Source organism: Desmodus rotundus, chromosome 4 (genome assembly GCF_022682495.2).
Source record: "Desmodus rotundus isolate HL8 chromosome 4, HLdesRot8A.1, whole genome shotgun sequence".
Classification (NCBI taxonomy): domain Eukaryota; kingdom Metazoa; phylum Chordata; class Mammalia; order Chiroptera; family Phyllostomidae; genus Desmodus; species Desmodus rotundus.
The window spans coordinates 116,088,079-116,113,780 of record NC_071390.1 but is presented as its reverse complement, the minus strand read 5'-3'; the positions used below and the strand labels follow the sequence as shown (position 1 = coordinate 116,113,780).

The 25,702-nt window shown below is 38.8% G+C and overlaps 1 protein-coding gene across 7 annotated transcripts in view; it reads left to right on the top strand.

The window, feature by feature from the left end:
- The first annotated feature begins 327 nt into the window (after positions 1-327).
- The window catches only part of SUV39H2 (SUV39H2 histone lysine methyltransferase), a 29,368-nt gene continuing 3,993 nt past the window's right edge, over positions 328-25,702 (top strand). Inside the window, exons 1-5 of one of the 7 annotated variants that reach the window (XM_053922575.1) lie at positions 328-465; positions 3,058-3,203; positions 20,836-21,504; positions 23,171-23,317; positions 25,177-25,306. In XM_053922575.1, coding sequence (XP_053778550.1) covers positions 435-465; positions 3,058-3,203; positions 20,836-21,504; positions 23,171-23,317; positions 25,177-25,306 — 1,123 coding nt within the window. In that variant the 5' untranslated portion in view covers positions 328-434. The other 6 variants (XM_053922576.1, XM_053922578.1, XM_045186080.2 and 3 more) reach the window with 6 other exon arrangements.

Genomic DNA, 25,702 nt, shown 5'->3' with positions numbered 1-25,702 from the left:
CACCATATAGTCGCGCTGTTGTGGATTGTGCACAGCGCTCACATAATGCCATGTAAAGCTAAAACGCTTGGGAAGGCCTGATAAAGGGGCCTCTACATCAGGCGACGACCCAGCCGGGCATGAGCAGGTGGCTGATAAGGGAGCGCCGCCCGTCCCGCCCACGGATACCCCCAGGCCCACCTATGGGACCCTCTCCTCTGCGGCCCCAGCTCCCTCCCGCACCCTCCCACGCGCCAGGACGCGACGTGGGGCGCAGGCGCGCTCGCCGCTGTGGCCGGGGGGAGGGGGGGTCGGCCCCCAGTGACGTCAGCACGCCTCGCGGGGTCCGGCCCCTCGGCCGGCCCCCCACTCCCGCGCTCGCCGGGCAGGGGCGGAGTGCCGACCGGTTACACTATCCCGTCTGACCGCGCCAGTTTGAATGAAAGCTCTTCAAGATGGCGGCGGCCGGGGCCGAGGCGCGAGAAGGTGAGGGCTAGAGAGCGGCGCCCCTCACTCTCACCCGTTCTCCCGGCAGACTCCCCAGGCCCGGGAAGCGTGCCGGGACGCGCGGTCCAGGCCGAGTGCGGCGCCGCCTCCCGCCCTGCTGACACCCGGGTCCCCAGAGGCGCGCCGCGGGCTTCACCTTTCCCCCGGCCCCTGACCCTTCTCGCGGCTCGGCCGGCACGCTCCGCGGAGTCTCCCTCTGCGCCCCGACCGGCGCGCCCGGCCGCCGGGACCGGCCCCTCCGCCCCGCCGAGGGCCCCGGGGCCTCGCGACCCCTCCCCACCCGGTGGTCGTGCAGAGGTATTCAGGCGGCCGCCGCGGCGCCGGCTGGTCCCCAGGGGGATCGTGTTCCCGTGGGCGCGCGTGTGGCTGGACTCTTTTGTGGTGGTTTGAGCGGGACGTTTACTGTTGGGGCTGGTGTTTCAGCTGGGTGCCGGAGGTTTAAATGTGACCTCAGTATCAGAGGAAAAGAAAGAAATTGGGGCTGAACTATGACTGCTAATAAAGGAGATTAAGCGAGGATACACCCCAGTTTGGTCTCACTAGGAGGTGGTATTCCTCATCGGAATTATCCTAGTAAGTGGGTGTTGGAGGATGTGTCTGTCCTTTAGCCTGGGGTCATTTTTCTATCCACCATGAACTTGTGTGTTGTTTGCGTGGACGCCAAAGAATTAGCTACTGAACGCATGCATTCTTGTGCACCCTTTAAAAAAGACTGGAACTTGCATTGCATTCTAGAATTTGAAGGTGTTTTCCAGGACTATTCCTCCCCACATGGATTATTAAGTCTTTGTTTCTCAAGTGTTTTTCCACTTGAGGTTACTCTGAACTATTGTGAGGTTTTTGTGGTGGAAATGAAATGTTTAATCTTGTAAAGAATTTTTCCCCTACATTATAGATAATCGAGATTATTACCAAGAGTGTTTTATGCATCCCCCCTTTTTCTTTGTCCCCCCCTTTTTTTTTTTTTAACTACCAACAGCATTTCCATCGAGGGTTGTGTCTTGAATCTTCTTGTTACTTCAACTAGGTGAGAATGGTAGGAACAGCAGACAGGTCACCTGGGGTAGATATCCTAGAGGAACCTCTTTTGCATGTGATCAACATAATGAGGTTAACTTTACACAAGTAACTTTTACATCCTGAGGTTTTTTTTAATGGAAAGTATTTAAGGGTTCATTTCTGCTCTACTTCTCTTCCACCCCCAAACCACCACTCCAAAGCAAGCACCCTCTTCCTCCCAATTATTTTTTTGAGGGGGGGAATGTCTTTTACTTTCTTGATCCAGAATCGTCCTTTGTAGGAAGGTGGCGTGGTGGAAACCCTATTTCAGGGTTTCTGACGATGAAATCCCTGTGTGAGTGGAGGGTGAGGAGTGGATCTAGCAAGAGCAGCTGTGGTCTCTGAATTACTTCAAAACACAAAAGGTTATCACGACTACCTTGGAGAGCTACCAAGTAAAGCTTGAGTTTACTGATAGATTTTGTTTGGTAACCCCAATTTACTCTAACTCCCACACTTTCTCAGTGAATCTGAAACCTGGAACGGTGAAAATCTCGCTAAAGTCATATTGCTAAGTGGCCTAGCAAAGGCTGGGGCAGAGGACCTTTGGTCCTGTCTAGTGCTTACCATGACACTATCCAAGCGTGAAACCAAGCTTATTACAAATTTCAAAACATCAGTTTATGTTAACATATTTTATTAGCAGTATGGGAGCAGACATTTGAGGGTAAAATGTGCTGCAGTACAATAAGGTATTGGCTTACTGTAAGATTGATTATGAATGTGTCTGATTTTCTTCAAGCTTGGTATATGGGTCATGTAAATTGAATACTCTGTTTTGTAATTCTTGATTTTAAAAAACAATACAGGAAATGAATATGACGAAACTCAATATACTCTCCATTGTTTTATTATAACTGAGGATTACTCATCTTCATAATAATAACATTGGAGCACGGGCAAAATAAGTGCAGTTAAAACTTCATGCTACATTGCAAACTGGGAAAAGTAGGACGTAATGATGCATGAGTAACTATAGAACTGTATTTCAGTTAGATTTCGGTTCTTATCCAACTAAGAGAAAGGGAAAGGTTTTAAATTTTTAACAAATTACAAGATTGTTTAAAATATATTTAAGATATTTCTAACAATAAGTATATCCTAGATACCTGTATTTTATTAAAACAGCAATTGTATCCTGTGTAGACTATACTGGAAAAGTCAAAAACATTATCCCTTTTGACCTTTGGATCTATATGTAATTTTAACAAAGCTTCCAGACTTACTACGAAACATTTTGTTCAGGTGGCTCAGTAGAAATTCATTGACATCAGTTAAACACAGTAGTGTAGAAACCCATGAGAAAGTCCAAGACCAATTTACCACAATAATTTTTTAATGCTTAACTTTGTCTTGAAGACACAAAAATGGCTTCTTGTCATAAGAATTTTTAGTCTTACAAAATTGCCAGTAGAAAGGTGGGGATATAGAAGTGTTAAGTTTTTCTTTTTCCTTTTTTGATTTTATTCAGTAGCTATTTCATTAGTAAAGAGTTCTATTTTCTTATTGTAGCTTGGTGTGTGCCTTGCCTAGTTTCACTTGATACTCTTCAGGAATTATGTAGAAAAGAAAAGCTCACATGTAAATCGATTGGAATCACCAAAAGGAATCTAAACAATTATGAGGTGGAATACTTGTGTGACTACAAGGTAGTAAAGGTAAGGCAAATATCTAGCCCCTTAAAAGAGAATCAGACTTCAGTATTTCATATTTGTGTAAGATAAAAAGAACCTTGAAAGTAAGCAAAGCTCTTCTTAATGTTTAAGATTCTAAGCCATAATAATTTATATGTCCTGTCATCTATATTGCCAAGTAACATTGAGAGGATTTTGAAGCATAAAATGTTCTTGCGTTGGAATATTTTAAGGTGCTTATATCATTCTACATCCAACTCTTGATTATCTCCATGTGGATTACCAGAGCAAATGTTTTATCTCAGATTGGCTTCTCCTGGGATTCATTTTGTTCCTAAATCATATTTCCCCACTATCACCTAAAATGAACTTAGAAATTCAAACCAGTTTTAGTGTTACCAAATCTCCTCAAGAAGCATCACCATCTGTATTTCCTGCTATCATGTCGAGTGAGATTCTGTGATGTAATAGAATGGCCTGGAGTTTAAAGTCATTTCTAGCCTTTGTTTAGTGCCTTAAGACTTCAGCAAAGTCACTTAACTACCCTGGGACTTACCTTACTCCTTCCTATTCCTTTTAAACATGGCAAGATTATTGTTCTAAACTTTTCCAATCTAAATCGTACAATAGATTTTTGAGTAATCTGTATAGCCTCCTCCCTCTCCAAGAACTCTGTTTTGGACCTTAGGCTTATCAGTTCTACCAGATAACCGGGAATCTTGTTTCAGTCTTTGTTTTCCTTCACCAGATTCCATATCCATTCAGTCAGTAAATCCAGTTCCTCCTTGGAAAGGTCCGTCTTTTTTGGTATCACTGCCTTCCTCCCTCACTTCACCAACACTCTTCACAAGAATCGTCATTGGACACCAGAACAGCCCAGTCCACCTTCACAGTTGATAATCTCTGGCCTGAACAATCTAGCTGAATCACATAGTCACGCATATTGGCTCCATTAAAGCTTATTTGTATCTCACAGAGTTCAGTTATACTTGATAAGCTTTTTGTTTCTTTCCCCCAAATTTTTGTAAGCAGTTTCCCCAATTTTTTTTTTACTTTTCTGGACTTCTTCTATTTCTCACCCTCTCTTTGTGACCTCTTCTATGTCAGTGAAAAAGAGGATCCCTCAAAAATAAACTCTCAAATTACCTTCATACCAGTTATTTGTATCTTCACTTATGTGTAGTTTCAGAGGTATCACCATTTGTCTTGTTTGTTGTCCGTTACCTTGAGGACTTGACCTAATCTGTGATGTCATTTTGTATCAGGCTCTCTTCCCACTGATTTATCTCAGTTGGTAAACCTATCCCTATGACTTTTTATGACGGGCAGTTCGCACATCTTATGCCTTGCCCTTCTTCACCCACCTCCCGACCCCGCGCACATCTAGCAACCATCCAGCTGTTCTCTGTATCTATGAATTTGTTTCTGTTTTCCTTGTTAATTTATTTTATCTTTTTATATGCCACATATAAATGAAAGTATATGGTATTTATCTTTGTCTGACTTTTCACTTAGGATAATACCCTCTAGGTCCAACCATGTTGTGGCAAATGGCAAAATTTTCGTTCTTTTTTATGGCTAAGTAATATTCCTTTGTATATATGCACCACATCTTTATCCATTAAGAAATCTTTATCCATTTCTCTATTAATGAACACAGGTTGCTTCTTTATTTTGACTGTTGTAAGTAATGCTTCAGTGAACATAGGGATACATATAGCTTTTTAATTGGTGTTTTAGATTTTTCAGGTAAATACCCAGAAGTAGAATTGCTGGGTTATATAGTAGTTCTATTTTTAATTCTTTGAGGAACCTCCATACAGTTTTCCATAGTGGTTGCAACAATTTACAGTCCCACTGCCAATGCACGAGGGTTCTCTTTTTTCCACATCTTCCCTAGCACTTGTTGTTTGTGGATTCATTGATGATAGCCATTCTGTGAGGTGTGAAGTGGTTTTAATTTGCACTTCCCTGATGAATAGTGATGTTGAACATCTTTCATATTGTCCTTTCTGGAGAAATGTGTGTTCAAGTCCTCTGCCCATTAATTTATAGGATTTTTTTCCTGGTGTTAAGTTGTATGAGTTCCTTGTATAGTTTGGATATTAACCTTTATTGAATGTGTCATTGGTAAATATCCTCTTCCATTCAATAGATTTTTTTTTCATTTTTGTTTATGGTTTCCTTCACTGCAGAAACCATTTAGTTTGCTGTAGTCTCATTTTTTTTATTTCCCTTGCCCAAGAAGACATACCCAAAGAAACATCACTAAGAGTTTTATGGTTTAGAGTCTTAACATTTAAGTCTTTAATCCATGTTGTAGATGGCATATGAAAGTGATCCAGTTTCATTCTTTTGCATGTATCTATCAAGTTTTCCCAATGCCATTTATTGAAGAGACTGTCTTTCCCTCTTCGTTTATTCTTACCTCCCTTGTCGTAGAATAATTGGCCATATAGGCATGGGTTTATTTCTGGGCTCTCTATTCGGTTCCATTGATTTTTGTGTCTGTTTTTATGCCAGTACCAAGCTGTTTTGATTACTATAGCCTTATAGTATAGTTTGATATCATGTAGTGTGATGCCTGCAACTTTGTTCCTTTTTTCCTCAAGATAGCTTTGGATATTTGGGGTCTTTTCTGGTTCCAAATAAATTTTAAGAATATTTGTTCTAGTTCTGTGAAAAATGCCATTGATATTTTGATAAAGATTACATTGAATATATAAATTGCTTTGAGTAGTATGGACATTTAAAAAATGTTAATCTTACTATACATGAGCACTGTATAAACTTCCATTTATTTGTGTCTTCTTCAACTTCGTATTTCAGTGCCTTACAATTTTCCAAGTATAGTTCTTTTACCTCCTTGGTTAAATTTATTCCTAGGTATTTTATTCTTTTTCATGCAATTGTAAATGGGATTGTTTTCTTAATTTATCTTTCAGTAAGTCATTATTGATATACCAAATTACAACCTATATCTGAGTATTAATTTTGTACCATGCTACTTTATTGAATTCATTTATTAGTTCTTATAGTGTTTTGGTGTATTCTTTATGGTTCTCTATGTAGTATGTCATCTGCAAATAATGACATACATGTAAATTTTACCAAACATTCAAAGATTTAATACCTGTTTTTCTCAAACTGTATCACAAAATTGAAGAGGGAAGTCTCTCTATCATTTTGCGAGGCCAGTATTACCCTGATACCAAAACCAGACTAAGACATTACCAAAAAAGGAAAACTGTAGGCCAATATCCCTGTTGAACATAGATGCAAAAATCCCCATGAAACAAGAAAAATTTCAAATAATCTAATACAGTTTAAAATTCAGGTGCATTTTATTTCTTGTATCATTGCTGTGGCTAGGACCTCCGATAGTATGTTGAATGGATATTCTTGTCTTGTTCCTGATGTTAAAGAAAAAGCTTTCGCCTTTTTACCATCAAGTATGATGTTAGCTGTGGGTTTGTCATATATGGCCTTTATACTGTTGAGTATGTTCCCTCTATCCCCACTTTGCTAAGAGTTTTTATCATAAATGGATGTTGGATTTTGTCAAATGCTTTTTCGGCACCTAGTGATGTCATGTGATTTTTATACTTCATTTTGTTTATGTGATGTATTACATTGATTTGCAGATATTGAACCAGCCTTGTATCCTGGGAGTAAATACACATGATTATGGTATGTGATCTTTTTAATGTATTGCTGAATTCAGTTTGCCAATTTTTTATCCAGGTTTTTGCATCTATGTTCAATAAGGATATTGGCCTATAATTTTCTTTTTTTGTAATGTCTTAGACTGGTTTGGTATCAGGGTAATACCCACCTCATAAAATGAGGTAGGGAGCCTTCCTTCCTCTTCAGTTTTTTGTAACAGTTTGAAAAAATAGGTATTAAATATTCTTTGAAAGTAACTACTGATTGGATTTCATTAGTAGTTATCAGGCTTTTCAGATTTTCTATTTCTTCCTGATTCAGCCTTGGAAGATTATATATTTTTTAGGAACTTATTTTTTCCAGGTTGTCCAAATTGTTGGCCTGTAATTGTTGGTAGTATTTTCTTAAAATCTTTTGTATTAATGTGGTATCAGTTGCCACTTCTCTTTCATTTCTGATTTTATTTATTTCAGTCTCCTTTCTTTCTTTTTAGTTTTTCCTCTTTTATTGATTCTAGAGAGGGGGGAGGGAGGGTGAAAGAGAGAGAGAGAAAAATTGATCGGTTGCCTCTTGCACATGCCCCAATGGGGGACCGAAACCACAACCCAGGCACGTATCCTGACTGGGGATAGAACCTGCAACCTTTCAGTTTGTATGATGATGCCCAACCAACTGAGATACATTGGCCATGGCTCTCTTTTTTCCTTGATCAGGCTGGCTAAAGGTTTATCAGTCTTGTTTATTTTTTCAGAGAACCAGCTCTTGGTCTCATTGGTATTTTGTATTTTTGGACTTTTTTATTTCCACTCTAATCTTTATTATGTCCTTTCTTCTCTTAAATTTGGGCTTTGTTTGTTCTTTTTCAAGTTCCTTCATGCATAAGGTTAAATTGTTTATTTGAGATTTTTCTTGTTTGTTGAGGTAGATCGATATTGCTATGAATTTCTCTCTTACAGCTGCTTTGGCTGTGTCCCACAGATTTCGGGTCATCGTGTGTTCATTTCCATTTGTCTCACTGTGTCTTTTGATTTCTTCCTTGAACGTGTTAACCCATTAATTGTTTGGTAGCATGTTATTTAGCCTCCAAGTATTTATGTTTTTCAGTGTTGTTCTTGTATTTGATTTCTAGTTTCATACCATTGGATTGAAGAAGATACTTGATATGATTGAAACTTGTTCTGTGGCAGGTTGCTCCTGGATACTGTACCGTGTATGCTCGAAAAGAATGTGTATTCTGTTGCTTTGGAGTGAAATGGTCTAAAAATATCATTCAGGTCCATCTGATCTGATATCTCATTAAGGCTACTATTGATTTTCTGTCTGAATCATCTAACCATTGATGTCAAAGGGTGTTAAAATTCCCTACTCTGACTAGAATACTGTTGATCTCTCCTTTATGCTGGTAAATACTTGCTTTACATATTTAGATGCTTTTATGTTGTGTGCATAGGTGTTTGCAAGAGTTATGTATCCCCTTTTGGGACTGATCCCTTTATCGTTATGAAATGCCCTTTGTCGTTTGTGACGTCCCTTTGAAGTCTACTTAGCCTGAGAAAAGTATTGTTACCCCAGCTGCTTTGTTTTCATTTCTGTTTGCTTGATGTGTCTTTTTTCTTTTTTTTCTTTTAAAGATTCTATTTATTTTTAGAGAGGGGAAGAGAGGGAGAGAGGGAGAAAAACATCAATGTGTGGTTGCCTCTCACGTGCCCTGACTGGGAATCAGACCAGCAACCCTTTGGTTTGCAGGCTGGCGCTGAATCCACGGAGCCACACCAGCCAGGGCATCTTTTTCTGTCCTTTTACTTTTAGTCTGTATCCCAATCTGAAGTGGGTCTCTCGTCAACAGCATATGTACAGGTTTTGTTTTTCAGTCTGTTCAGTCAGCTTGTGTCTTTCGATTATACCTTTTAGTCCATTTACATTTAAAGTAATTATTGATAAGCATGTACTTACTGTCATTTTATTGTTTTCTTGTTGCTTTTGTAGTTCTCTTTACTGTTGTTCTCATGCTCTCGTCTCTTGTATGTTGATGCCTTTTTATAGTGTGTTTTGGTTCCTTTCTCTTTATCTGGTGTATGTCTCATGTAGATTTTTGGGTTTTGGTTACCGTATGCTTCGTATATACCAGGCTATGTTTATAGCATTCTATTTTAACTTGATGGTGTTTGAAGTTTGGACACATTATAAAATTACTACAGTTTTTACTCTCACACACTCCACATTTAAGTTTTTGTCATTGTTTTGTACTTTTGTGTGCGTTTGTTATAATCACATATGATCTTCCTACTTTTGCCTTTTGACCTTTGGACTAGCATTATAGTTTGTTGAGTTACTAATTTTAAGTGCTTGCCTTTGTCATGTAGAATGTTTTTCTTTTCTACATTTTCTCATTTGTATTTTTGATCTTTTCTATTGTAATAGGTCCTTTTAACATTTCCTGTAATACTGGTTTAGTGGTGATGAACACCTTTAGCTTTTTCTTATCTGGGAAACTGTCACTCCTTCAATTCTAAATGATAGCCTTGCTGGGTAAAGCAGTCTGGGTTGCAGATCTTTGCTTTTCACTACTTTGAATATTACATGGCTCCTCCTTCTGACCTGCAAAGTTTCTGTTGAAAATCAGCTGATTGATGGGATTCCCTTTAGTTAGTACTTAACTAACTGCTTTTCTCTGGCTACTTTTAAGATTCCTTGTCTTTAACCTTTGGCACTTTAATTATCATGTGTCTTGGTGTGGGCCTCTTTGGGCTTACCGTATTTGGGACTGTGCTTGCTGGACTTGTATGTTTATTTCCTTCATGGTAGGGAAGTTTTCAGTCATTTCTTTAAATAGATTCTCAATCCCTTGGTCTTTCTTCTTTCTCCTTTTGGTACCTCTATGTTACAAATGTTGGTATGCTTGATGTTGCCCCAGAGATCCCTAAAACTATCCTTCTTTTTATCTCTTTGCTGTTTCTGGTGGGTGTTGTCTGCTACCTTGTCTTCTAGTTCAGTTTCAGTCCTCTTCTTCATCTACTTGGTTTGATTGCCTCTAGTATATTCTTTATTTCAGTTATTGTATTCTTCATTTCTGGCTTTTTTTATGGTTTCTCTCTCTTTGATGTGGTTCTCACAAAGTTCATCTATTCTTCTCCTAAGTTCACTTAGCATCCTTATAAACAGTGTTTTGAACTCTATATCTGATAGTTACCTGTCTCCATTTTGGTGAGTTCATTTTTGGAGTTTTGTCCTGTTCTTTCATTTAAGACATGTTCTTTTCCTCCTCATTTTAGCTGATTCCTTGTGTTTTTTATTAAGTAGATCTGCTTTGTCTCCAAGCCTTGGCAAGGTGGCCTTATGTAGTCAGTGTCCTGTGAGGCCCAGTGGTGCTGCTCCTTATTCACCTGAGCTGGGTGCTCCAGGAGTGCCCCTAGTGTGTGTAGTGTGTGCCCCCCGCTGTAGGTGAACGCTGATTACTGTTGGCACCTTAGTGAGTGGGGTTTATCCTAAGCCTGACTGGATACGAGAGATGGCCATGACTACAGCAGATGAGCTGTTATATGGGGGCTTACACCACAGAGTGGGTGCCAGCTGAATCTGCCCTTTAGGTTTTTCATTTTTGGGGGTGGTTGGGTGGTGCTCTGGTGTGGTCTAAACCAGCCACCAGGTGTGTTGGTTTTAGAGGCTCTTGGGATGCACTCCAGTGCAGGCCACATTCAGCCTCCCTTTGTACCAGCTTGGGGCTGCCTGGTGGGAGCTACAAAGTGATGTGCAGTTGGTAGCCGTCTGTGCTGGGCTTAGAGGCTCCTGGGAGAGGGTATGCTATAAATCAAGGCCAGTTGCCACTAGTGCTGTGCTTGGGACTCTCATGGGCACCACAATGTGAACTAAGGGCAACCACCTCTTGTGCTAGGTTTGTGGCCACTTATTTGAAGCTACATTCCAGGCCAACACTGACTGCAACTTATCCCAGGCTTTGGGCAAATTGAGACTGGTTACTTCTTTTGCCATGCTTGAGACCATGGCAAGAGGTTTGGGGCACGTCACAGCCTGCCCCTGCTGCGTACATGTTTGTGAACCTTCGATAGATTTTAGGAAAATCTGTAGCATGAGCCAAGGCAGGCCACTTATGTGGAAAAGCCACTGGAAGTCGCTCAGCCCAGCACTTGGGGTGGGTGGGGTCTCAGGGAATCACCAGGGCAGGGTGAATGGAGAGCTCAGAATGGGCACCCACCTGCACCTGCCACCTGCATGGGTGGCAGGCTCCACAAAGGAGCAGTGGTACCTGTCAGTGCTTCTGTCTCCAGAGAGGGCAGCTCCAACCCCTGCCCTCCAACGCTCGCCCTGAAGCTAGTCAATTCAGTTCCTCCATGCGTGTCCCTGGCTCTCTTAGAGCTGCCACTCCCACTGGAACCCAGAGCAAGTAGGTTTGTGAGCAAGTGCGTCTGTGGGTGGGCCTCTCAAGAGGATCACCCCTGTCTTCCACAGCCCTCCATTTCACTCGGATGCAATCCCCATTGGTTTTCACAGCCGGAAGTTATGGGGACTTTACTTCCAGTCACTGGTGCCTTGGCCTGGGGAGCCTAGTGTGGGACTGGGGCCCCTTGCTCCCCCCTTGCAGATACCTCTGTGGCTGAGATATTTCTCCTGATTCCAAATTGCCATACCATAGGTATGGGGCCAGCTTGTTCTGCATCCCTGTCCTCTCTTACCAGTCTCGTCATGGCTGCTGGTTTATATCCTTAGTTATAGGACTTTTGTCCAGCTAGTGTTCAGGTGTTCTCAGTGATGGTTGTTTTGTAATTTAGTTGGAATTTTGATGCAGTCATGGGAGGGGGCAAGCTCAGCACTTACCTACTCTACCATCTTGACTGGCAGTGTAAATTATTTAATCTATAGCCACATACCTCTCTCTCTCTCTCTCTCTCTCTCTCTCTCTTTCTCTTTCTCACTCACTCACTCACTCACTCACTGTGTGTGTGTGTCATATTCAGGCAGGCGAAAGATCTTATGACGCTGTCCTTCTCTTGTGTTTTCCCCTCCATTTATACAGTTAATAAAGGACCCTGTCTCAAGGCCACATTCCTGAAACTTATAGTTGTTTCTGAAACACAGCTCTAGTTGCATAATGGCCTTGCTTAAACCTTTTAATGGTGCCCTGTTGTCTACCACTTTAAGCTGAGACTCTTTGGACTGAGGTTCTTTATCATCTAGCCACTACCTTTCCAGCTTCATGTCTTTCCATCCACATTGAAATACTTGTAAATTCTCTCATTAAGCTAAGATTTACCAACCACCTATTATAAGCTGGGCACTCTTCTAAGCATTCATTGGAAGCATAGCTTAAGAACAGGCATGGCCTATATTCTGATTCCTTCAGTCCTGCACCTTTGTGCATGCCCTTTTGCGTTTCTCATCCAGTTCCCTCTTTGGAATATTGTTTCCCTCCTCAAAATCTTTCTTGACCTGCAAGGTCCAGCTGAAAGGTTTCTAGTTATTATAGAGCCTTCTTCCCTGTCACACCTCCAGTGAAATTAATTGCTTTATGTTCAGGACTTAAAAAGCAGTGTTCTTGTCATTTTTCTAGAACTTGTCACATTTTATAGCTTTGTTTCATAACTGCTCTACTAAATTGTCAGCCATTTAAGGAGCAGGGCTATGTCTTACTGTAGTCCTTAGTACATAATGGATATTTAGTTTGTTATTATTAATTGGCTTTTGCTTCCGTGATTTCTCTAGTCCTCACAATCACTATTAGACTAGACAATAGCTTAACATTTATATTATAGTAGCAATCTATTGACTAGTACCTCCTGTTTCTTCTTTCTGTATAGTTTCACTTAATAAACACTTTTCTTCTGTGTATCAGGCACTACATTATGCATTGGGAAAGTAAAGATTAATAAGAAACTGTCCCTCAGCTTAAGGAAGTCATAGCCTAGTGAGAAAGACTGACAAGTAAATCATCCATTGCAACAGCGTACAGTAAGTGCTGTGGCAGACGTGATTACAGTGTCTGTGGGAGGTACGCAAGGCCAGGGCACAGGAAGCTTCCCAGAAGAGTTGATATCCAACAGGGACTGAGTATTATGATTTATTATGGCTTTAGTATAGAGAATAGAGTATGATATGGGAGTGGGAGAAAATGAAAGATGAATGAAGAAACTTTCAGCCATTCTAAGCAACAGGAGTCATTTGAAAGATTCTAGAAAGAGTGGCACAGTGAGATATGTAATTCACAGAACTTTCTCTCTGCGTGAGCAGAGTAGATTGGCAGGAAGGGGAGTGACACACACACACTCACACAGTCCAGGCAAGAAATGATGGTGCGTGAACTAAAATTATCACAATGAAGATGAAGAGAAGTAGGTAAATTTTTTTTTACTTATCAAGTATGTGACATTTATGTCTCTGTGGTATAGTGGTCAGGCGGTTAGGTGGGGACCTGGCAGGGAGGGTTCCACATCTAGAAAACATAGGTTTCTGACTTACAGTAGTGTAGATAATAATACTGTTATTATCTATAGTAACAGTATTAATACTGTTAAACAGTAATAATTATGTTATTACTGTTTGGCTTTGGGGAAGAAGAATGAGAAGGTTGAGAACATTGAAGTGAGCTGACCAGTAGGTTGTTGGAAATGTTGTTCTAATCAAGAGTGAGAACTGGAAGCGTAGACCTTGAAGTAATTGGCAAAAAGACAGCAAGTGAAGCTGAAGGGATAGATACAGTTATCTGTTAAGTCAACAGATATTTATGGGCCATCTCCCACATCACATGCTAGGCACTAGAGATCTCATAAATGAATGATACAGAGGTCCCTGATGTCATGGAGTTTCATTTTAGTGACAGTAGAAAAATCTTAAATATCAGTGTACAAAGTACTGAATTAAAGTTGCGGTAAAGTGCTAATGTAACAGGAGGATCTAACTTACCCTGAGAGACTAGACAGATGTCTATGAGAAACTGCTGTTTAAGCATAGTGCCGAAGAATGAAAAGATAAGCAGGGAAGGGTCTTGAGGCAGAAGAGAACCTGACTTCAAGGAATAGGAAGTGTGGGTAGAACATAGAAGGATTAAAATGAGGCAGGAAGAATAAGCAGGACCCAGAAATGCAATTCCTTATAGGCCAAGAAGAGAATTTTGGACTTTATCTTAAAGAGGTAGGGGGAAATTTAGTAGTTTTGAGAAGGTGAATGACATGATAAGATGGATGTGTTGAAAATATTACTCTGGCTGTTATGCCATGAAAGGATTGATAGTAGTAAGAGGCTACTGTAGTAATCCAAGCAAAGAAAATGTGAGAAGAGAACAAGGGCTGAGGAATAGTTAGGGAGAGGTCACTGGAAGAACTGTCAAAGACTGAGACGTACTAGCAGTGAGAAAGGTAGGAAGAAAACCGGAAAAGTAAATCATGGAAGCCTGATAGAGAGAATACCAGCAAAATAGAATAGTGGCCAGCAGGTCTAAGAACTGTGCAGCACCCATTGGGCAATGAAAGAAGGGTTGCTGATTCTCTTAGCACAGTTTCAGTGGCATGGGTAGAAGTAACCAAAATAGAAAGAATTAAAGAATAAATTAGAGGTGAGAGATTTAAATGGTATGGACAACTCTTTCAAGAATTCCAGTTTTGAAGAAAGGGAGGAAGAGCGATGTAAGGTGTAAGGCTGTTTATGAATTTAAATTTTTAAAAAATCTGAGTAGGTAATATACGCATGTCATTTTAAAAACTGAAAGTTATAAAAGGCAATATACTAAAATCTTCTACCCCTGTAACCTTAGTCTCCAATCTCTCAACTTGTAGTAATTTATTGTATCTTTTAGAGATTGCTTACATATTTAAGCATTTACATCTCAAAGGAGGCTTAGTTTAAATTTGCGTTTTACTTTTCTTTTTTTTTTAAGATTTTATTTTATTTTTGGAGAGGAAGGGAGGGAGAAAGAGAGGGAGAGAAACACTGATCTGTTGCCTCTTGCATGCCTCCAGCTGGGGACCTGGCCTGCAACCAAAGCATGTGCCCTGATGGGGAATGGAATGGGTGACCTTTCAGTTCGCAGGCCAGCACTCAATCCACTGAGCCACACCAGCCAGGGCTAATTTTGCTTTATAAAAATGAGAGAGGTTTCAGTGTTAGTGAGAACCATAGAGAGAAGCTGAAGAGATAACTGATGAAGAAAGTACATCTCTTCTGTTGTATCTTCATTCCCCTTCTTCCCTAGTTACATGTCCATGGAAGTGTGGAAATTAAGGGAATTTATGCCCAGTGGGTTCTCTTTCTCTCTGCATTAGGAACAAGGTGCATGTGCTTGAAAACAACAGGAAAGGGTCCTCGAGCAAACGGTGGAGGAGGTCTGAAATAGCCAACTTAGGAAACGGAAAGAATTCTAACTGGGGAAACAACAGGGTTGTTACTACTATGAGTGTATTGGGTTCCAGTTAACTTAAAGGATGTAAACAGAGATAGTCAAGCTCAGTGGTCTGATTTTCTCCATGCCGTTTTCTTGCCATGTCACTACTTCATACAGAGAAATTTCTAACAAAACTATGGGTACTCTTTATTAACATACTTAGCTCATCAGTGAAAAACTAGAACCCCCGTGTACATTGGTGGGGCTTCTCCCTTAGTAAGCAAATATTGAGATAAATTGCCTTCTTAAAGTATCTAGGCAATTCTGAGTCTTTAGAACCACCACTATACTACAGAGTACTTACTAACAGAATATTTCACATCTAACAATAGGTTAATATTCCTGAAAGGCTGATGGCACTCAGAATGGTTTGTCAAAAATGGGAACAACATAGAAATCATTAGACTAAGATTCAAATTTTAGAGATGAGGAAAACAGAGCTACAAGAAAGGACTGTTTCAAGGTCGTGTTGCTCATTTGTGTCAGGCTTGGACCTCTAACCAGGTCTCACAACTCCTACTCTCTGTCAGTTACTGGTGTGAACATCCAGTGGCTTTCCATGGACCATTCTAATCATCAAACTGTGTTCCCATGGGACACTGGTATTTTCATAATCAGATTCTGGCTATTCTACCACTAATACTGCATGTGGTGATTGCTCCAGAACTTGCAGAAAACAATGAACTAATGGGAGGGTAGTTTTTTGTTGTTTTCTGTCCTCCCATGTATATATTTTTAAAGTTTTTATGCTTGCTACAACTATTATTGCTACAGATAGCGGATTTCAGAACAAATATTGAAAACCACTATTTCCAGGGTAAGTTTAGCAGCTTGTATTTTAAGGACTCATATAATTACTATTGGAATTTTTATCTTGCATACAGGTTGGTGGTCATTTTTGTTAGACATTCAGAAATATTTAGAGGAAGCCTAAGCTGTAGTAGGCAATTGTGCTTGGTTCTGGGGCTACAAGGAATAAGATTCCATTTCTTCCCACAAACGGCTTATAGTTTAGGTTAGAAATGGGAACACAGTGGGTTGGCAGTGATCAGTTCTCCTTGAGCAAGAGAAGCAGGAAAGAGATGACATCTGAGCTGAAGAGATGACATCTGAGCTGAATTTTATAGATGAGTATGTTTTTCTACACATAAAAGATGAGGCTGAAATAAGTGATCATTAGGAATGGAAGAAGCCATTCCAATAAGAGAACCTTGTGAATGAAGCAACAGGAGGGTATGAAAAGGCCTGTTACATGCAAGTACTTAATATCAGCTCAGTATGGCCAGAGGTGTGTGAGTGGCGCCATAATGGAAGATTGGGGCAGAGAGCCATCAGGGACCCCCAGTCAAGAATGGTTTTCTTCATTTATAAGAAGTATGAATTTAATTCTTTAGGCAGTGGGAAAGCCATTAAAATGTTGAAGCAAGAAAATAACAAAATGACTGGTACAGTGGATTATTTTTTATTTAAAAAAAAACCCTACACTTTAGTAAAGAAGGGTAGATTGAATTTATGGTCAGTATGGAGTCAGGGAAACCAGTTAAAGGCCTGAAATAACTATAGCTAATAGAGATGGACAGGAATAAGTATCCAAAGACATTTGATGATGGATTGGATTGCGGAGGAGAAAGAATCGAGATTGATCTCCTGGTTTGCAACTTGTGTGACTAGGCAGACAGGTAAGATCCCTCTTGGTGGGGAACACAGAACAGAAGGAGTCTGGGAAGGACTGTGACGAGTCCCGTGCAGATAGGTCAATTTAGGGATCCAGTAGTAGGCTATAGGGTATATTGGGTTGCACATTAAATTTTGGGAGTCATCACCATATAACTAAAACCACTGAAGTGATGAAGTTGCCCACAGAGAGCATTTAGTGCAGGAATTCTTAACTTGGAATCCAACTATCCTGAAATTACCCAGAATATTATATATGTGACTTTTGTTAAGGAAAGGCCCACAGCTTTCTCCAGCTTCTCAAAAGGGGTAAACATTTGTTTAGTGTGAAAAGGGGTGAAGGACAGAGCCCTTAGTACTGTATCTGCATAAATTTCAAGTGACTGGGCAGGGATATGGTCTCAGTAAGGAAGGCAGAAAAGGAACAAGAGAGTAGAGAGAATCATAATGGCACAGCCCAAGGACAATTGTCGAGGAGATGAAGACTATAAAGAGTCGCTGGCTGGGCGATTAGAAGACTGGTAAAATTATTCCTGATAAACAGTATGGAATTAAATTTGTATTTAATGAAGCTCCCACAGAAACACCGTGGTTTCTGAGAACTGTAATAATAAACATTGGCTTACAATAAAAGTTCATATGCCTTAGTCAAGCGTCCAAGGCTATCTTAAAGTTGTTCTTGCCTTTTACAGGTTTTTTTTAAAGATTTTGTTTGTTTGTTTTTAGAGAGAGGGAAAGGGAGGAGAAAGAGGAAGAGAAACATCAATATGTAATCAAAAGAGAAACATCCATCGGTTGTCTCTCGCGTGCTCCCCAAACCAGGGACCTGGCCCACAACCTAGGCATGTGCCCTGACTAGGAATTGAATCAGAGACCCTTCAGTGTGCAGAACGATGCCCCAGCCACCACTGAGCCACGCCAGTCAGGCGTCATTACAGTTTTATCTCTCTTTAATATCTGAACTTCAAAGCTAGCCAAATCCATCTCTTCATGTTTTCTGGATACTTCATGCAAATCTTAGCTTCATGAAGGCTTTTGCTCATGTTTTTCAGCCTTCCTGCCCTGTCCCTTACCTAACAAATCCTATCAGTCTTTCTCAATGACGTTTGTTCTACTTCCTCTGTATCCTCATTGACCTGTTTTTATTTCCCTCTTAATAGTCTAGTGGTATTTATTGTATCACTTGTGTTTGCAGTTAAAATTGTACTGGTTTGCATTATTACTTATTTTACCTGTTACTACCTTCTTTTTCCAATGAGATTTTACTCCTATAAGCTAGTATTACGTTACATTCATCACACCCTCTAGTGACTGAATTTTCACATATTTATTATAAATATTAAAATATTTTAATGAATTTACCTTAAGGAAAAGATAGTGGAGGAAAATGTCTTTAAGAAAAATTCATATGCATTCCAAATTATACAGGAGTAATTTATGGATCATTATTATGACTGTATTCCATTTCTGTGGGTAATCAAGAGTTGATTGTATATCAGAACGAATAAGATACGAGTCATAAACTTTGGCTTTTATTTGGAATTTAGGGTATTGAATTAATTGAATTTATTAAGTCAAACTGTCTTTGTTCTGCTATTTTTCAAAATGGAAATATCTTTTTTGGATTTTAAAAATAAAATATGCATATAAAATAAAACTACAAACTAGAAATTACATATTATTAATATTGCTATACTATTTTGCAAAGATACTCATGTTTTGTAAGCATCTTTACCTTCCATAAATTAAGTAACAGTATGGTTACATACAAAACTTAGTCACTAAAAATGCGAGTAGCATTATTTTGAAAGCAAACTTAAGTGTTACGGTGTTTTTAGTTTTGCTGAATGATGAATTGTCTTAATCATCTGACTTAGAGCTGGTGTTTCTGTTTCTTTCAGTGTTTGCTGGCAACTTTGACATAACCCAGAGCTATAGTAGGAAAAACTGTAACAGGAAAAAAAAAGACGAGCAAGGTTGCGTTGCTTTGTTCTGGAATCAGAAAAATTAAAAACTTTTATAATTAAGGGGAATAGATGTCAGATACTGCCAAGTGCGTCTCGTCGTTGTTGAGCAGCTGTCTGCTGACAACAGTCCCACAATTTAGTAGTTACCTGACAAAAGGGAGAAAGCCATGTTGCATCTTAGTGAGCCAAACCGACTAACAAATGTATGTCTAGGCTTGTTTTGTTTGGGGGGAATCACAATATAGATTTCTGTGGAAGTACAGTTTTGGTGCATATTCTCACACCATAATTTTAAATAAAAACCACTTTTTTTAAACAAAACATTTTGACTTTTTATAAAGCACGGTTTTTTGAAATTCGCAAGCATTACTGTTTATTGAACAGAAATACATAAAACATTGAGATGAAGACAGTGGGGAGAAAATAAGCTCTCACTCTTCAAAGCCCCTCAGTGCCGCTCAGCCCGATTCCTGCCTCCGTAACACGCCTGATACCACGTTTCCTAGATCTTCCCGGCCGTTCGGCATTATCCAGTTACAAACATAGAACAGCTGTCATGGTCATCCTTACTTTATAATAAAAACTTTATTTAAAATTTCAGGGAAAAATAAATGTGTCCCAATTAAGTGTTTTCAATATCTATGAATTAAAATAACTAAAAACTATAGAATGCAGTTTAATCACTTTTCATATATTAGAAGGCATTTTACCCACGGGCACATGGATATATGTTGGTTATTCTACAGGACAAAAAATAAAAATTGAGAGACTTTGCTTCAGAAGTTCTTTGATTATGCACACTTGACCACCTTTTTAAAGAGAAACGTAACATGGCATTCCCGACCTTAAGGGAAGAAAGCATAGTCAGGTCAGTGGGGTAGGAAGGCAAGAGTGCAGGTACCACGGGGGTCAACAGCAGGATGAGGGATAAAGCAGAATATTCTGATTGTTGGTAGCTTGAATGCCTGCTACCTAATCCAGTCATGATTTAGTCTAAATAAGGTAAGAATCCTCTGGAATCATGCTGTCTGATAGAAATATAATACAGCCTCCCTTTGTATAATTTAAAATTTTCTAGTAACCACATTAAAGTAACAGGAAGCAGATGTAATTGCCTTCGATTATATATTTGATCTAATCCAGTAAATCCAATTTATTTCAATGTATAATCAATATTTTTAAAAAGTGTACATTACACTTCAAGCAGATCTCAATTTAGACTGGCCACATTTCAGGTGCCCGATAGCTACATATGGCTGATGACTGTGTTGGACAATGCATGTCTAGAACATCTAGGCTTTATGTGCCCATGACATTGAGAAATAGAACTATCCTCATATCTAGTATAAAATACTAAGTTACAGACCTTTAGCAGGGTGTCCAACCCGCAGCCTGCGGGCCGCATGCAGCTGAGGATGGCTGTGAATGCGGCCCAACACGGAATCGTAAATTTACTTAAAACCTTTTTTTTTTGCTCCTCACTTTTTGTTAGTGTTTGTGTATTTAATGTGTGGTGCAAGACAACTCTTCTTCCAGTGTGGCCCAGAGACGCCAAAAGGTTGGACACCCCTGCTAAAGGATACCTGCATCTACGGTGGCCAAGTAAGCCTCTAATCTAGATTAGTTTTGGGACTGGCCGTTTGCATGATCAAGAGAAATACTTTTTTGTTTAGTTACCGTTTGGTAAAATACTCATGAATATCAGTACTTTTTCTGTAGGTGCAGTTCTTTTGCCTGTGGTCAAGCATATTCTGCCACATCTAAATTCTATAAATATTTTATGTAATATAAAGAAAAACAGCTTTATTTTTATGATCTGTACATTAATTGCTAGAAATTTGTGACTTTATATATTCTGAAATTTACTTAGAAAAACAATAATGGATACCTTACTCTTTACAATATTATTTAAATAATTGGGACTGTCATATCTGATTTGCATTTTCTTTTGTATTTTAAGGATATGGAATATTATCTTGTAAAATGGAAAGGATGGCCAGATTCTACAAATACTTGGGAACCTTTGCAAAATCTCAAGTGCCCATTACTACTTCAGCAATTCTCTAATGACAAGCATAATTATTTATCTCGGGTAAAGAAAGGCAGAGCAGTAACTCTAAACAATAACAAAGCTTTGAAACCTGCCATTGCTGAATACATTGTAAAGAAGGCTAAACAAAGGATAGCTCTGCAGAGATGGCAAGATGAACTCAACAGAAGAAAAAATCATAAAGGAATGATTTTTGTTGAAAATACTGTTGACTTAGAGGGCCCACCTTCAGACTTCTACTACATTAATGAATACAAACCCACTCCTGGAATCAGCTTAGTAAATGAAGCCACCTTTGGTTGTTCATGCACAGACTGCTTCTTGGAGAAATGTTGTCCTGCTGAAGCTGGAGTTCTTTTGGCTTATAATAAAAACCAACAAATTAAAATCCCACCCGGTACTCCCATTTATGAATGCAACTCAAGATGTCAATGTGGACCTGACTGTCCCAATAGGATTGTACAAAAAGGCACACAGTATTCACTTTGCATCTTTCGAACTAGCAATGGCTGTGGCTGGGGTGTAAAGACCCTTGTGAAGATTAAAAGAATGAGTTTTGTCATGGAATATGTTGGAGAGGTACGTTCAACTTATGTAGCACATAATGTGCATGGAAGGATTATGCTTTTGAAAAGTTACCTATTTACCTCAGTAACGCATATTTGGTAAATTTTGATATTATCATTTGCAAATATGCAGAAATTTCAGGTTTAAGAGAAGGGTCCACTAGCATAGAAATATAAACTTGAATATAAACAAAAATATGAAAAAGATAGAAATAGAAATATGAAAAAATGAAATAGTCATTTTTCAATGAACACCCATTTATAGTCCATGGAACTGGCATTTGTAAATTTTAAAATAACAACTATTTTTACACAAAATTCCTAAGAAGAAAATCAGGTCTAAACACATGCTGACTTTGAAACTTTTAAATTGTAATTTACTTCATTCATTTGACCAAATATTGGGTTAAGTGTAGTTGCCAAGGCTCAATTTCGTCTAAACTTGAAAACTACTGTATAGTAGACCGGTGCTTTATGAGCAAGTGTTGTGGGACGAACATAAAAGCATTTATTATATCCATAAGAAAATCCAAACTCTGTAACTCAGCTACAAAGACTGTTTCCTACATAACCAAGCAAATTTTCAAATATGTATGTGTATATATATATAAAAGTAGTATTTACCATGTGCCACATATTATTCTAAGCACCTTATGTACTAACACACTAATTTTCTCAGCTCTGAGGTAGTGGCATTATCTCCATTGTTATAGGCAAGGAAACAGGCACAGAGAAACTGAGCACCTTGCCCAAGGTCACACAGTAGTAAAGAAGAGCCAGGATTCAAAACCAAGGCTCTAAAATCAGTGCACTTCACCACGGTCCCACACTTCCTAAAATTGAAGGGTGGGTTAAACCGTGACTAGAAAAATACGAGTATGACTGCGAATCCAGGGCTGTGAAAGCTGACATTTTAAAAGTTGTTTGAATTGGACCACCTAACCTAAAGATTAAATTGGATCCCTATATTGATCCTTCTATTTTTAGATGATGGCAGATTATTATAAATCACTATTTGGGATACTAGGTCTTATACAATTATTCTCTTTTTTGGCTGCGTGAATGCAGGAGCTGAATTTGGTTGACACAATAAATGACTAGACATTTTTGATTTCTCAAGCTGATCATGTGGCAAAGCTTTGTTGTTTAGAACAGAACTGTAAGTGATGGTTTTCAGCTGCCTAATTTCATGAAAACAACCTATTCTATGAAACGAAACTTTCCATTATTTGACTGCAAATTTAACATACCTTCTCTCCTATATATGTAATAAATTTTCATTTGTAACTGCACACAGCTTAGTTATATTAAAAATATCCATTCAGAGCATATATACTTGCAAACTTAGTCCTCTGTATTCTGTTATATGCTACGAAGAACTATAGTTTTGTAGCTTTTTTAACATCTCAATAAGTTAGAATGAAAGTAGTACATGGTTTCAACTTGTTAACTGTTGAGTTGTCCTAATTCCTCTTTAAAGAGCCATAATTGTTTTGCACCATCATTTCTCCGCCCTGTGTTCTCTCACCTCTTTCTGTCTAGCTCTTCTAGTCTCATTTGTGTGAATGCATGCTTTTTAAATATTTGTAGGCATCAGTGTGTTCATTAACTGATTTACGGATGAGAGCTTCTTTAGTTCAGCAATAGCTGTAGAATATACTATAGTTTTTTCTTTTTAGGTGATCACAAGTGAAGAAGCTGAGAGACGGGGGCAGTTATATGACAACAAAGGAATCACATATCTCTTTGATCTGGACTATGAATCTGATGAATTCACAGTGGATGCAGCTCGATACGGAAATGTATCTCATTTTGTGAATCACAGTGTAAGAAATACTTCAAGTATAGACAGGACTGATTAACAGTACTGTGTTTAATGCTTTTCCATAGTTGAGGGTACAATATATTTGAACCACAGACTCTTTTAGTATTTTCAGAGTATTTTAGTACAGGGGTCTCTGCTGTTAGGAAACTCAAAATGCAAACACCATGCATTTTGCAAGTCTTACTTATGCTACTTCATTTAAGCTTTTCAACAACATTTTAAGATCGGTATTATCCTCATAGAGGAGGAAATTAATGAGCAGAGGAGTTAAGGGGTAGAAAGTAGAAAGTTTTAAGGAACACACAATTACATAGGTTTCATACAGCTGTTAACACAGCTAAATTTTAGGACATATAATAAAGATAGGTATAGTCTCTTAAAATGAAAACATGTTAACATTTTTGTAAGATTTAAGAATTTGTGGAGTATTGAAATATTTAGGGCTATTTTTCTTTTTTAATTTTTTTAAAAGATTTATTTTTAGACAGAGGGGAAGGGAAGGAGAAAGAGAGGGGGAGAAACCTCAATGTGTGGTTGCTTCTCACTTACCCCTTACTGGGAGCCTGGCCTGCAAACCCGGCATGTGCCCTGACGGAATCAAACTGGCGACCCTTTGATTCACAGGCTGTCACTCAATCCACTGAGCCACACAAGCCAAGACAGTATTCTTTTTTAAAAGATTTTATTTATTTATTTTTAGAGAGAGGGGAAGGGAGGGAGAAGGGGAAAGAAACATTGATCAGTTGCCTCTCGAACACACCCCAACAGGGGACCAAACTTCAACCTAGCCATGTGCCCTGACCGGAAATCCAGCCAGCGACCTTTCACTTTGCAGGACCACACCCAACCTGGCCACACTGGTCAGGGCTAAATTATGAATTAATATTCTTAACTTGTGTTGGAAAAGAACTTAGAATACAGCTGGAACCTTAACCCCAGAATCTTATACTCTAAAAACTATTTCCAAAACTAAGGGAGGTTAATAGTTATTGGGCGCTTAATGCATGCCATGTAGATAACATAGTGTTAGTCTTGTGAGATTGATATTATCTCCATTTTATAGATTGAAAGGAAATGTATTTCGAGGAATAAGTTATATAGCTGACTGTATAAGGTATAGACTGTGTTAAATTTTCGGTGGATTTTATACCTAGACTAATTTATGATTAGTAGTGAAATGCCAGAGACCATCTGACTCCCTTGTTAGCTTTCTGATTTACTTAAACTTTTACTTTAATTTTGTTCTTAACAATAAATTTGAGATACTCTCAAAATAGATGTATTCTATTTGAGGACAATTAAACACTTATTTTGGTCTCTTAGTATTATTGACTGGATCTTTCTTTTTGCATATTCCAGAATTGAGGGTAGAGTTCTCCAAATATCAAACAATTCCAGATAACAACTGGAGCAATTGAAACCCTGTGCAATATGAAGTTTGAGATCTACAGTTCTAACTTGACTTTTTAAATGCAGTTCTAGTTCTTTAAGTAGCCTTACTGATATATTAACAGGTGCACTGATGATGTTACCTGGGATTTGCAGTAACATTCTTCAGAAAAATTTAAAAGTCAGGAATAGATGAAACAAGATTGGCAAAAATGGGAATAACTGTTGAAGCTGCATAGTGGATACATGTGGACTTAATATTATTTTCTCTAGTTTTATGTATGTCAGAAATTTTCTATAAGTGAAAACAGTATTTTTAAATGTGCATGTCTCAGAGACCTCTAAATAATCAACTTAGTTTCCAGTATATCTTAAAAAACATTGTCTGGGCAGTTGAAAATTTTAAATGGCATGTAGAAGAGCTCACTCACGTCATTTTTACTTAAATGGGTTCTCACGTTTTCTTTGTAGTGTGATCCAAATCTTCAGGTGTTCAATGTTTTCATTGATAACCTTGATACCCGTCTTCCCCGGATAGCGTTATTCTCCACAAGAACCATAAATGCTGGAGAAGAGCTTACTTTCGATTATCAAATGAAAGGTATGGCTTTCAAGTACAGTTCCATTGGTGCTGGTTTAGTATGAAGTGTCTATTCCAGAATGGGAGAAGGCCTTAGATCATCTGAACCAAATAATATATTGAAGATGAAAAAAAGGAGGCTATAAGAGTGTCTTTTTACTCAAGGTCTCAAAGCTAACCCAACAACTAAAACTGGAATCCAGTTCTCCCTGACCTTGAACTGAGTAATGTCATTTCTTCTACATCACTGTTACCACCTGCGTATTTATTTGATAAGATTTTTCTCAACACCTCTTATATTTTAAAAATTGTAAACCTACATTTCTGAATCTTTACTGAGAGGTGGATATTTAAAATGTGATTTAAATCACACATGAACTTATTCCATTCCTGCTGGAATTTGGCTTTTAAAAAGAA